The following is a 15058-nucleotide window of genomic DNA, read 5'->3' as shown; positions in this document are numbered from 1 at the left end:
CATGGATGGAGCTGGAGGATATTATGCTCAGTGAAATAAGCCATGTAGAGAAAGACAAATACCAAATAACTGCAAAGCAAAACAAAAGGAACAAAATCACAGTAGACTCAGACACTGAGAAGGGCCTAGTCATTACCAAAGGGAAAGGGTTGGGGAGGGCGTGTTGGGAGGGAGAAGGGGATTAAAGGGCAAAATAATTCACAGAGAACCTGATGGAACAGGTTTCTTTGTGTTGGCACTATTGACATTTGGGGCTGGATATTTCTTTGTCGTACGTATTGCAGGATTTTTAGAAGGATCTTTGGCCTCCACCTACAAGATGCCATTAGCATCTTCCCAGACAAAACTACATTTAGCCATTGCCAAATATGTCCTACTGTGGCAGTGGCAAAATCATCTCTGAGAACCACTGTGATAGAAGTAATATAAAGACAATTCCATTTAAAAATGGGCAAGAATCTGAATTGACATTTCTCAAATATATATAAATGGTCAGTAAACTCATAAAATGATGCTCATTGTCATTAATATTATACAAATGTAAGTTAAAACCACAATGAGACACCATTTCATATGCCCTGGGATGATTTAATCAAAAGGATAACAAGTGTTGATAAGGGCGTGGAGAAACTGGAATCTTCATACATTGCAGGTAGGATGATACAGCTTCTTTGGAAAACAGCCTGGCAGTTCCTCAAAAGGCTACATAGAGTCACCATATGTCCAAGCTATTCCACTCCTGGGTGTATACCTCAGAGATGCAAAACATACATCCACACAGAAGCTTGAACACAGATGTTTGTATCTACATTATAGCAGCCCATAAAGTGGAAACAACCAAGTATCACCCTGTGATGAACAGATAAATTGTGGTATATTTGACTATAAAATGGGATGAAGTATTATTATAGATGACAGCATGGATATAGCTTGAAAATACTATGGTAAGTGGAAAAAATCATGTACAAAAGACCACATACTGTATATGATTCCACTTACATGAAATATCCAGAATAGGCAAATCCATAGAAACTAAGTATATTAGTGCTTGTGTAGGGCTGGGGACACTGGGAAGATATGAAGACTAACTGCTGATGGGTTTGGGTTTCTATGAATGTACTAAAACTTTTCAACTGAACACCTGAATGAGTGAATTGTACGCAAATTGTATCTCAATAAAGCTTTTAAAAATGTGACTCACATTTATTGCTTAAATATTTAGTGCAGCTTTTCTTTGCAACTGATGATAATTATTGGAAAACACTGAGAATGGCTAAAAAGGTTTGTTTAAAACCATGTCTTCCCTTCAGAGTTTCTTATTAGTGCTCTCGTATCACTGATGTATGAGACTTTCCTTCAAGAGTAATACATTCTTTAACAATAGTTCAGAAATAGAAGAAGCAAATTTTTCAACATAAATTCTTAACTACGACAGTGTATTTGAATTCAGAACATTCCAACATGAATACCACTATTTCTAATACCATGTGAATTCATTTTCTGTCACTGCTGTAATAAATTATCACTAAGCAAGTGGATTCAACACCTCAAGTTTATTGTCTTCTAGTTCTATAGCTTAGAAATTCGGTGCAGATTTGTCTGGATTAAAATTAAGGGCTATATTCCTTCTGGAGACTCTGGGAGGGAGTCTGTTTCCTTGCCTTCTCTAGTTTGTAGAGAACGTCTGTATTCTTGGTTCACGCCCCCTTCCTCTACCTTTGGGGTCAGCAATGAGTAGTAAACTCCTTCTGACACTGCATCACTCTGACCTAGCTTCAATTGTTACATCTCTTTTCCTGGCTTTCTTCCTCTGTTTTTCTTATCCACTTTTAAGGACCCTTTTGATTGGGTCTACCTGAATTATCCAGGATAACCTGCTAATTTTAAGATAGCTGCATCCTTAAATACATCTGCATCCTTAATTTCTCTTTCCCACAGAACCTAGTATAGAAACAGGTTCCAGGGATTAGGACATAGACGTGTTTGGGAGCCATTGTTCTGCCTACCACATCATGATTTTCTACTGGTAGAAATGTCATATAAATCAAGATACTGGAGAAAGCCCTACAAGTTCATGGAAGTTTGATTAAGCAGTAAAGGAATATTTCTTTTTTGGTCAATGTAGTATAGTAAATTTTGACATGTGTGAAGGGTAGGACTTTTTCTTTGTATATTGGAGGAAAGGCTTTTGTGAACTCAGGTCTGTTCTCAAGCAAACCAATTTTAAAGGAAAAATGTGTGGAAATTGAGAATCTGGAATAGGGTTGATTTATTTCAAATTACTGAGATGGCATATCCACCAAAGGCTTCCTATAACCCAGGACCCTGCTAAGATGATCATTGATTTGGGGCAGTGGTTTCTAAACCTGGCTGATTTCATAATTACTTAAAACATTTAAAAAAATAGTATCAGATTTCCAGGCTTTAATGTAGACCTGCTGAATCAGTAGTTCAGAAGCAAAGACCTGAAAGATGTTTTGAATAATTTCTTTAGTTGGTTCTGATAATTAGCCAGATTTGTTAACTACTGGTTTAGAAAACAATGGGAGCTGAGTTAGCAATAACAGAAGACACAACTGTTCTCTAGCTTTTTCTGTTATTTGCAGGTTGGTTTTGAAGGTTGTAGAACATTTAAGTATAATCTAGGACTTTGGCCAATCTGCAGTGTAGCTAATAGAAGAATGTGAAAATATCATTCTTCTTACTTTCAAGAAATCATCCCCCAAGCCACAGAAAATGAGAACTATTGAATTATTTTTCCTTTTTTGGACATACATATTCTACCATTATAAGCTATGCCTTATGTAAATTGGTCTTTTTAAATTTGTTGTAATGCAACTAGTTATTTTTATATCACAGATCTAATGTAAGAATACAGTAATATCACTTAGCATTTATGTAAAAAATTTGGTCTATTAAATTATGGTTATCATTACCATCTAAAGCCTACGAACTAGCAAATTGTTGACATTTTTTGTAAGTTTGTTTAATAACCTTTCCAAAAATAAGGAGACACATTTTTTAAAACAAATTATGTAGCTAATCAGGAGAACAATGGTTGATCATTGAACATGTGCATAATATGTATCTTGAAAAGCCTGAAATGTTGCATTTTCTTCGTAGGTATTAGACTACAGAAAGAAACTCAGCAAGGAACTCCACCCCCAACCCAGAGTCAGGAACCCCTGAAACCTCAGAGGAATATTTCACTACCCATTCACCATCCTTTAGTTATAAAAACTGAGGAAGAAGAGGAGGAAGATGATGAACAAACTGGTTAGTAAGCCTTTTCTCAGATTTACAATGCACATTAAAAGACCTCACAATATTTCATACGTTTGTTTAACTGTTAGAGGTTCATGATATATAAGGCAGATTTGGGTGTGAAAATGATTTCAATTTTATTAAGTATATTAAAATCATTATGTTCTAATTTATTCTATGTCTACACATGCTTATGCTCTTTTGGACTGGAAGGTTTTTGTATAATAGCTGGGAGACAGATCTCATGTTTAAATATGTACAGTTGTTTACAGGGATACTAATAACCTCTTTTATTTATATATAACTGAACATTGATAAAAGTGATTTATGTATCTTTTATTTATATGTAACTAAATATTAACATATCCTTCTGTCTGATATATGCTTACATCTGTCTCATATTTAATCCTGGAAGTTCTAGATATGCATGGAGTATTTTATAGTTTATAAAGGCTACCGTCTGTATTATCCCAAGGAAACCTTGCCAAATTATAAACAGCATTAGAACCCAGGTCTTCTGCAGCCTAGTGCATCCTATTCTTCCCATATCATCAGAAAACTGTGGTGCCAGAGAAACATGCAGAGAAACATGCAGAAAAGTAGACTCTTCCTTCCTGCCCTTGAACACATCCTGTGGGCTCCAGACCACCATAGCCTCTGTGCTCAGTAATACACAGAACTACTCATTCCTTTATGTTACTGCTGTAGCTCCGCATCCCCCAAACCCACATCCTCCTCCAAAGAACATGATCTCAGCGTGTGAGTCTATCCCTCCTGCTTCTCATCTCACACGCATAATGTGTGATTAGGCATTTCATTTCTCTCAACTGATTCTAATACATGAAAAACAGCAATTAGAAACATTTGCCAGTATGCAAATTACTGATTTTAAAGATAAAAAAAAAACCTAGTAATCCATCCATGAAAACAATATTTGGGATTTTTCATTATGGTTTATAAATTTTTAGATTATTTGGCTTTGGAACAATTTAATTAAAAAATATATCCTATAGATGCATCTAGTTTACGGACAATGACCCCTGAAGAAATTGAAGAACCAAGAGCAATAAAGGAGATATGTTATAAATCTGGTAAGAAATCAAACATTTGTGGATTTTTCTAATATTTGATGTGACAGATATGCTAACCATCACTTTTCTTATGGGAGATTAGGTGAATACTACAGATTTTATACTTCTCCAGATATTTCATCATCAAAAAGCCTAACCTCTACAGCAGAAAAAGAATTAGAAAAGCCTTTGGAAAATGGCAGTGAATTGCAAGAAGGTAAGGGATGACAAGGCAGCGCTTCAAGGTGATTTGTGAAGGATACTCAGTCCAATAGGCTGTGAATTATTTAGTAAGATGTACAGTAGAGTTAAATGACAAGACATCAGAATTGAGAGTGAGAATGAAGTGCTTTTCTCAGATGACCTTAACTTTAACATGAAAAGCTGCTATTAATATAATTATGCTTTCCCAGAGATGCCACAGAATGAGGAGCCTTCATAAACATATGGTGACACTACATTCCATGCAGTAATTCTGTAAATAATTTGCTTTTATGATTACATATTTCTTTGGAAGCAATTCTTCCTGTGTAATAGATGTAGAGTTTTCTGGTTTAGAACCCAATCCAGAATAACATGTGGTATTAGAATTTCATTTCTCTTTTATTCTCATTTTAATAGTTTATTTTATAAGAAAATTATCTAGAGATATATAAGAAAAATGGTGAGACTTATTTAATTACCACAGTTCAATTAGCATTTTTTAGTCAGTAGTAGACACAAATAGTTTTTACTCATTTTCTTTTCATGGTATATAAATAAAAACAAAAGAAGTATCACAATTCATTATATGAAAAGCAAATCAAATAGACTAAATGTATTATGTACAAACTATAGTGTTAGAAGGCTTGAATTTTTAAATTGCCATTTGATAAATTATCCACACATGCAAATCAATTTGCTGACTGCTTTCCTGATAATTAAAACATTTGCCTAAAATTTATGTATTTATAAATCTACTTTTTTCATCATATCACCATGCAAACAACACTTGCATTAACTTTTAGGATTTTACTATCATCATGAATTCTATCACAAACTTATGTAAGCATGTAGTCGTTTCCGGGATGATTTTTTCTTTCTTAAAAAACTTCTAGGGGATGGTCTTACAGTTCCAAAAAAATTTAGCCTATGTGAAAAGCAAGGGGAGATGAAAGCATCATTGGATGGAAAACCAAGGACTGACCTTGCTGCTTTTGAAAATGGAGGTGAGTTAATTTATTACTGGCTGATTCTGAATATATCATCATATTAAAAAGTGAGTTTGAATTTTCTCTCTCATAACTAACTTAGTTTCTTCAAAATCTTTTTGACATTTTTATTGCTGGCTTTGAGTAAGCTCCTTGGGGCCAAGAACTGTATATAATCAATTGCTGTAAATGAATCCCTGCAGTAGACTATCTGGTACATGATGTACATGCCATACATATTTGTAGAAAAAATGATTTTATGTTTAAACAACTGAATGGATGAATAGGGACATGTATTTAAAATTTAGAGATGACTGGAAGTTAATATGCTGGAACAATGAGTCAAATTTAACAAGGTAAACTCACACAAGGATGAACATAAAGTCTTACATTTTATTTAGTTTCAAGATATTCATGGCGGGTTTTCTTAAAATTGGGAAAGAGCTGACATGATAGAGATGGTGAAGAAAAAAGTATTTTTTGTTGGCCACAGAGTTTCAAATGAGTCAGTAACATCTGTCAGCTACCAAATAGCTAAGGTAAATTCACACTGAATTATTAGGAGTAGTATAGGAAGATAATGAAATGTGGTAAGTCATTTAAAGTACTCAACAGAGTCTCTGACAAATAGAAAAATGCTCCATAAACGTGAACTATTATTAGAGCAGTTCCACTGATTTCTGCATAGTGTAGTCCATATTCGGTGTCACTTTTAAAGAAGGCTACTTGAAACATATTTTATGTTAGGAAGGGTAAGTTGTATGGTGAAGGATCTGAAAATTTAGTGTATAAGTAATATTTAAAGCAACTATAGATTTTTATTCTGAAAAACAGAAGACCTTTAAGGAACATAAAAAATGACTTTCATATTTCTGAAGATATTATATGGAAGATAAATTATATTTACTGTATCTCTAAAGGGTGGAAGAAGTAGAAATAAAGATTGTTATACATTAAAGGAAAATGTGCTGACTATGAATTTTCTTGCATATTATCTGTATGCAAGTGTACATATTGAATATTCATATTCAAATTTGCACATGTACTAATCTAAACATATATGATATGAATAGAGATGGGGATGGTATCACTGAGAAGTGTTTGACAAAAGTGGGCAAAAGGGATATTGTAGGTGTGGATAATCTGTGTTGAAAGATGGTTTTGTACAACTTACTGCCATCACTGCCACTGACAGTAAGGTATTGTCCTAGGAGGTGACTGCCACGTCCAACAGAGGATCATAGTGCTTGGAGTAGACAAAAATAAAGCTTTACCTGAAAAGAAAGAAATCACCATGTCAAAACGCTCAGATACTAAAGGTAATTAATCATTCTATAATTTTAATCCATTTGTAATTTGAATAGACAAGTTATTCATAAAGTTAGACTGCTTTAGAAACCAATACAAGAGGCAAGGTAATAAATAAAAATATATTACTACTAAATGCACTAAATAGGAGTTAAGAGCCCTAAGGTTCCCTGAATCTGTCCCTAATTGTTTGACAATGGGACTTTTTTTTAGCTTATGTCCTTATCTGAAATACTGGACTGTTGGACTCCATACGAGTCTTGCTAGCTCTGCAGTTCTTAGTTCTCTCAAATGGTAATACCAAGTCCTAACTTTAGTTTCTTTTCCAGCTTCAAATACTCAGTATGACTGAATTTTCTTAGAAAGCTTTTTTTTTAATACTGTGAAGAGTATTAATCTCATGACATCCCCATTTATAATTATTACTAGCTTTGGTTTATTACTAATCAAGAGATATAATAATAAAATACATCTTCTATAGTTCTATACTGCTCTTACTATGCTTACAAAATCCGAGCTGGTACCTCTCTGCTGGGCAGCTAGTCACAGACTAAAAGTATACCAGTCCTGTAACTGAATGGCAGGATGGCTTCACATACTCTCCATTCAAATATTAACCAATTTCACCTACTATTTTCTCCACTGTTAAATAAATGTCCTCAAGAATAGATTAAGGCACTTGTGTCCAAATTATTCTTATGGAAAATTACTTGTAAATCTCTCTTCCTCTTTCTCATTCAGAGATGGGGAAAGTCTGCCCAAACCATCAAAAGGAAAAATACAAACAAAAACTCTTACTACACCAATAATGATAGCCACAATCCACATGTGGCTGTGTAAATTTAAGCTAATCGAAATGAAGTAAAATTGAAAAGTTCAGCTCTTCAGTTTGCACTAGCCAAATTCCAAGTGTCAGCATCCACATGTGACTAGTGGCAATCACTTCCGAGAGCACAGGTTTAGAATATTTCCATCATTGTAGAAAGCTCTGTTGGATAGCCCAGCTGTAAGGATAGAATATGTGAAAGTCGTTACATTTTAAATATTTCTGGAACTTTAATTTAAATCAGACCATTTGACGTTAAATTGATCATCTTTTAACACTTTGGAGGGATTAAAAATATTGCCAGAAATATATAATTTACATATTGAAGATAATGGCTGTATTTCTGAATTTTTAATGTTTTGTTAATGACAAGCTTTGGGGACTAAATGTGGTAATTAGGGAATTTCATGGATACATGGTAAAAATTAATATACATACATATTTTTTAAAGAGGTGCATCCATCATATGTTTGAAAGTGAAATTCCAACTGAAACACTTCTACTAATATTGACATTTTATTTTCTTAATTTGCTTTGAAAGATAACAAGGACGATCCTGATCCAGAGTGTTCCCTAACTACCCAATTAGTACCTACAATGCATCTGTTAAATGCTACTGAGAATGTCAGTGTGAAGTGCAGAGTGGATCCCTCTTCAAGTGAGACATTAGCTCTATAATTTTTGGCCTTAGATATATATGTATATGTATATATTTGTCTTACCACGGATTTGTTTTGCTTATTTTAAATAGAATTTTTAAAAAGAAAGAAAAAAGGAAGGTTTGGAAATTATTCAGGATTAAGAATTAAAAACCCAATATTCTTCTACTAACTCTGACAATGAATTATGACAGACATCCTAGTAAATTACATTCTTTCCCACTAGTTTACTTTAGGTGTTAACATTAATAATATGCCAGTTTTTCAGAAGATTCATTAGTATAGCACTTTAAATGTAACCCACAGTGGGTTATATTGGCAGGTTTTTATTATGTTCTGGATTATTTTTCTGGATTTGGCTTCTCCTTGCCATTCAGTACTCTGAGCCACTTCTCTTGACATAATTAAGAATAATGAATCTTCCTTCATTTCCTCTCTCTTTTCCTTCTTTCCCCTCTTTCATTTTATTGAACCCCTGTAATATTCTTGGATCCCAGTTAGGAACCGAAGGGAAGGCCCATGATGGTTTACTCCAAGAAGTCCAGCTTACTTGTTAAAAATATAGTTTCCAAATCCTAGGAGTGGGAGCTTGAGAGTAAGGGTGGAGTATGATATTTGGAGAAGAGGCAGTGAACCCCAGCATCACTGAAGGTTTAACACATACGCTGAAGTAGAGAACTAGGGCAAAGACAGATTGATGAGTCCACTGCAGTGAGCTAATGTCACCACACTGAGAACTTGATGTTCATTTCCTTGGCACAGTAGTTACTTGGGAATGTTCATGATCTCCACACAAAGAGATAACAAAGAATGCCCCTCTCTACCATTGTTTAAGATTCTCTGTAAAACTGTACCTTAGAAATTCATGGAAAATTGAGCATGTACATATACTTTTTGATGTAAATAATGCAAGTAAAATATGAATGATATAGTGATCTTAACACATACAGAATCTGACTCTTCAGTTTTGTTTCACCAAACTATCCATACACCCAAATTCTTAAGATCTCAAAACAATAAGGTAAAATTCACTAGAGGTATTTTGCCTTAAGTCAATTTCTTAAGTAGTGTTCAAAATAACAATTCTAAAACTACTCAAAAACAACATTGGGAATGTAATTGTATGTTCTTTTAAAAGAATCCATTCTTTCCTTTGGAGAAAAGTATTTTTTCCTCTAAGGAATACTACTTATTGGAAGTTTTCTCATCAATCAATTTCCAAGATAGTTTTTTTTTGTACTTAAAATAAATCACCCTTTGTTCTACCAAAAAAAAGTGTTAGGGTGATGCATTATTTTTTTTCTCTTGCTTGACATGTCAATGCACAGACATGTAATTATCACCTCCAGTAGTTTTCAGATGAAAGCATCTCTTAAAAAACTGTAAAAATTTTGTGTCTTCTTTAAGTGTATGATGTCCAGCCAGTGAGGAAGCCTGATTTTAAAGGTGTGAAAAAAAGGAAATGGATTTATGATGAACCAAAGAACTCTCCTGGCCCAGGAATGTAGAGAGGTAAAGTTTCTTTTATATTTGGTATTTTGATAATTTGAAAAGAGATTAAATATGAAATGGTATTTTCTACCTGAAAAACTAATCATGACTGTGCGATGTTATTTTAGATGTCAAACCAACTTCAATAAACTTAGTCTTTTTAGCTTATATTGTCTCCCATTATGCTGTTAAGCACTTAAAAATGCAATGTGTTAATTATGGGTTTGAAATCAGCTTGTTTTTTTTCTTTCACTCCCTTCCCCCTTTCTTTTACAGTGGTACAGGCACCAATTTCCCAAAATAAAATGAGGGACCATCGCAATTATAAAAACAGAAATGCTGAAAATGCATCCTATATCCATGCTCAGAGAGATGCTGTCAAACCTGTCTCGTTGAATGCACCTTCTTACAGCGGGCCCATGAATAGTTCCTACATTAAAGGCAATGTTAACAAGGAACCCAAACCCAACCGCTGTCCTGGTGAGGTTCATTACTTACATAATTTACTCATGTCTATAGTTTGCATCACCATGGAATTTCTGGATGGTCCAACTGACCTTCACTGTTACCCACCTTCTCTTCTTTTTCGAGGCCATCACCACCATAACATCTTAGAAAACTAGTGAAGGGATTTCTTCCATGTGTAGAAATACACGATTTAAAGGATATGGAAGAAAACATGTTGGGTGACATCATTTGTTGTGAACCTCCCTAGAGTTTTGTCTCAGAGCACAGCACTCTGTTCCCCCTGGATAGCTTTACTTCACCCTTAATGATTGTTTTCAAATGGTTGACCTTGTCTTGTTCCACTAACTACATTGTTCAATGATCACTTCATGCTAGTGCTTCAGCTTTTCTTGAGAACCTCATGACTACTTTTGGAAAGGGTTAGTTTGGGGGTTAATGGCAATTATTTTTGACAACGTCTCATCTCTTCCACCATACACAGATTGCTTCTAAATCATTGCCATCACGTAACAGGCAAAATCACAGTATGTGTCAGGCAGTACAGGCCTCAAGGGAGGAAAGAACCAAATCTCTTTTTCTTCCTGTCTCACATGAATTTTGCTCTTTTAAAGTTGGGTTGCAAAGTCCACTCAGCTCCCTGTGATATCATGCTTGTATTTTCCTGTGTTCACAGTCTACTCAGGGCAGTTCTGAATGTTGTGTACTTTCTGAAATATAAGTAAAAACTCTGCTTCTTTTAGGTCTTTTCTTTTATAATTTAAATAGAAGTTAGTTTTATGTAAATTGTTTTTCTTCTCCTTGTTTTAGAATAGAATGATGTATGGATTTACATATAAAAATAAGGATACCAATAGGTAAAGCAGGCTTTTCATTTTATTTACTAATTTTAAAAAATCAATTTTATTGTTATTTTACTGTGAGCAGACACCTGTGAAGAATACAATGGCCAGCAGAACTGCCTGGTGCCATTATCTAGATTTGTGTGAAGGTGGCTGCACTTACACTCGCTATTGCTTTTGCACCATTTGTGCAAATGTCAACACGGAAAAATCAAAATAAATTCGTAGGATTATTGTGGACCATTATTTGACAATCACAGCTGTGTGGTAATACTTGAAAACACAAATATATCACTGTTAGTTAACTGTTCAAATACAGAGCCATCAGAGGAAAGTAGACATTTAAAGACCAAGTCAATATATAAATGCTTTGGTTTCCCGGGGCAGAGAGTTCACTGTGGCAGAGCGATTATTGCCATCATGGAGTCACTTCGTGGAAGGAAAGGGACTTTGCCTGTACCTTCCAGGTTGTCCTTCCTTCCTTTCTCCTTTTCTTCCTTCTCTGCTTCCTTCCTCCCAGTTTTTAAAAAAGCTTTTTAAAAATTGTAAAATCATGGCAAAGAAAAGCAATGTAATCTTTCCATTACACCGAGATATCATATTCTCGTCTAGCTTAGCCTCATAGGAGAGAGCCTGATATGAGGAACAAGACAGTTAATTAAGAGATGTGTAACCATGTTCATTGAGAACTTAAATGGTCTTTTAATAAACTCATGTCCCTGATGCCTTAGCTTTGAAAGAGTAACTTTAAAATATTCCTGCACTATGATTTTAAAGTTATAAAATATTCAATTCCAGTCTCCTTTTTTCTCAGATAAATATACGTCATATAATGGTTCAGCCTGGCAGAAAAGAATTCCTTTTTCAAAAACATATTCAAAAACTGAAAAGATAAATACAGGTAAATATTTACTAGTGATTTTAATGCATCATATAATTCTGAAAATGAAAGACAAGTTTTTAAGCTCAAACAACTTATTTTAGAAAATTTAGAAAATTTTCACAATGCATATAAACAAGTACTTGTTTAGTTAGATATTTTCTCTACTAGCCATCTTACTTTGTATTGTTGTGTTCATCTTTGTTCATTTTTATGTGTTATCAGAAATCTTTTAATGTACTTCTCTCCTAGGCTATAAGTATAGCAGTTGCAGCAATTTTATAATACGTTAAGATGCATTCTTTGTTGAACTGCAAAGCAAAGATATAAAACCATATGCTGACCCAAAATATTACAGCCTTACTGTGTCCACCATAGACAAATATGGGCTGGTACACACTGAAAGGGCATCAGAGATGAAGTTTCTAGGCCAGGAGGTTCAGAGCGACTGTGGTCTCCCCCTTGTTGTGCTCTGATCTCCAGGAAGGCGTGGGGACCCTGGGAAGAACCTCAGGGTAGAGGCTTGTAGCAGATCTGACCTCAGGTGGTTCTCTGGCTTAAAAGCTTCTTCTACCTTATCCGGGAGCTGGCTCAATGGCTTTGGGAAGCCACACAGGATAAAATGGTTTCAGTTACTTCTCAGAGAAATGAACCTTTCAGAAAAAGCCCTTGATAGGGAGTCCCTACCTAAATCGATAGCCCAGAACTTTCAGAATCATCTGAAATACATAAGCTCTTGTAAGAGCTTCCCAAAATGAGCCAGAACACATCCAGACTAGAGACTATCCTCTTCCCAAGATAAACTGCTGAAATCTTCTAAAGCATTATTTCTCTAAGCTCTTTGAACTTTAACTGTGATGCAATATGCAAACTTGTATATATATTTATGTACTGGAGTTAATTGTTTTTCATTTTTCCCATCTGTTCCCAAATCCTATTGTTCTGCAAGAGAACTCTGCTTGTAGCACTATTTGACCGAGTATATTTTCTCTTAATTTTGTGTGGGTTTTCACATGTGGTTGCACTTAGTTTAGGGAGGAAGGAGGTGAAAAGTTGACAAAAATCCTGGATGAAACTGCAAATTGCCAAGCCACATCTTTTTCTTCCATGGTTTCCTTGTGGGTGGGATGGTTTTGGAGAATCAAAGGATGTACACCTCACCCCCAGGTCCCAGTGACAGCTCCTGTCCCATCCCAGATAGTTAAACATGAATTACAGAAGGATTTGGGGGAAGGTGTTGTCACTTCAGAGCATGAAACATGTACCGTCCATGTATGGCACAAGAAAGGGAATGTAACGAGGGATGTCAGCTGACAAAGCTGCTCTTTTCTTTCAACCTGGAAATTACAGAGGAGGGAATGGAAAGGCAGCAGGAGAACAGATCACTGTGGGGCCGCTTATTCAGTACTCATCTCCTCCTCGTCTCTTACCACCTCCAGCTCTGCCAGGTGGCTGGCAGGAAGGTCAATAATAGAATTCCTCTTAAGTTTATAAGAATCAGAGCATAAAAAGGAACTGCGTTGCACTTCCCAGATGCAGTCTAGGGAGAAAAGTTTTAGAGAGAGTTTCTCAATACCAGATGGTGGTGGGTTGGAGGGGAGAGCAGGCTGTGTTGAACATGAGAAGCTTCTTAAGATTTCCAAGTTCCAAGCTTGCTTGCATTATATATTCTCGTGAATTTCAAGTGCAAGTGAGTTCCTGGGAGAGAGGAACAGTGGGTCTATGCAAAGTCTCCTGACTGCGACAACAGGAATGGCATCAGAATGATGCCTTTGCGGTTGGAGCCTATTACAGGGGAGAACTCAGCTGGAATCTCAATAGATTGCTCTGCCAAGGAGTTGATTGGAAACCAAGCCATCATCCATTGGTCAAACCCTTGTTACTTGAAGTATGGTCTGAGGGCCACCAGCAATGACATCCCCTGGAAGCTTGCTAGAAATGTAGAATCTCCATCTAAGATCTGCTGCATCAAAATCTGCATTTTAGCCAGACTCCCACATGATTAGAAAGCATACTATAGTTTGAGAGACCCTAGACTACGTCATCTGGGCCATGATTCACTAGCACATGACCCAGACCTTGTTGACACCCAAGATTGTCGAGATGATACTCTCTTGTAAGCTATCCCACAGCAGCAACCATTCTCCTCTGTCCCAACCCTAGAAATGAGGGGAGCAGCAAGGAGGTGAGAAAGGGAGAAAAACCCTGAGAGAAAAATTTAAATCTCAGTGTGACTGAAATATAAACCTGAAGTAACTAAGAAATCACTGACGTGGACTAAGTTTATGTACAAAGGACTAGATAAGTTTTCTACATCAGGCAGAATGGGGGGACTAAGAGTTAAGACAGATTAAATAGAGTTATAACAAAATAAAGTTAGTTTCCTTGTTTACCTGTGCTTTAGACTGGGAAATTTGGAATGTCTGAACTCTTATCCTTTCCAACTGGGGTCATCACCAGACTAGAGAAACATTAGCTTGAGTTTCCTCCCTTGTACTTCCTGCTAGGTCAGAGAGATGTCAACACTTCCCAGTGGACAGCTGGACTGCTGGAGAAAGGAGGCAGAAAGCACAAGCTACCACTGGTCTGTTCCTCTAAGGAAAATCTGGGAGCCAAGGCCACAGGAGTAGAAATGGGGAAGATGTTGTTGGATGCTCTGAGAATAACGCACTAGGAGAGCAAAATGTGTCTGTGGGAATCTAGGAAAGGAGCTGAAGGTGTGTAGAGGTGTCATTGTCATTGGCAGCCTTTCCTTGACGTCACATGTCCTTTCTGATAGGGACACAGCTGGTGTGACTGGAGGCATCTGTCTCCATTGGATGGAACATCCATTCCGTTTATTCTGGGTGCCCCATGGTGCAGTATTATACACAGTATTTTTTGCTTTCCTTTCCATCCCTCCATCCAAATTCAAAACACAGCAAGCTTCGGAAAGACGTGCAAATAGCTGAATGGCATTTTGAAAATTTATGAATAAAAACAACAAGCTTAGTTTTTGGTTTGCCTTTAGATTTATGGTATGTAATGGCCAAAGACATATAAAATGTTGGTTACACTGAAGAA

General features: G+C 35.9%; 1 protein-coding gene across 1 annotated transcript in view; it reads left to right on the top strand.

The window, feature by feature from the left end:
- Nucleotides 1-14385, top strand: part of LOC130679259 (centrosomal protein of 290 kDa-like) — a gene marked incomplete at its 5' end in the record, with an annotated part of 41257 nt that extends 26872 nt beyond the window's left edge. Inside the window, 5 exon segments of the mRNA XM_057487882.1 lie at nt 3124-5542; nt 6736-6843; nt 8200-8316; nt 9725-9829; nt 10085-14385. Of these exon segments, the coding sequence (XP_057343865.1) occupies nt 3124-3189 (66 nt within the window).
- Nucleotides 14386-15058: the final 673 nt, after the last annotated feature.

This window comes from Manis pentadactyla, chromosome 10 (assembly GCF_030020395.1).
Source record: "Manis pentadactyla isolate mManPen7 chromosome 10, mManPen7.hap1, whole genome shotgun sequence".
NCBI lineage: Eukaryota > Metazoa > Chordata > Mammalia > Pholidota > Manidae > Manis > Manis pentadactyla.
The sequence above is the reverse complement of the archived record's forward strand: the minus strand, read 5'-3'. Positions and strand labels throughout refer to the sequence as shown.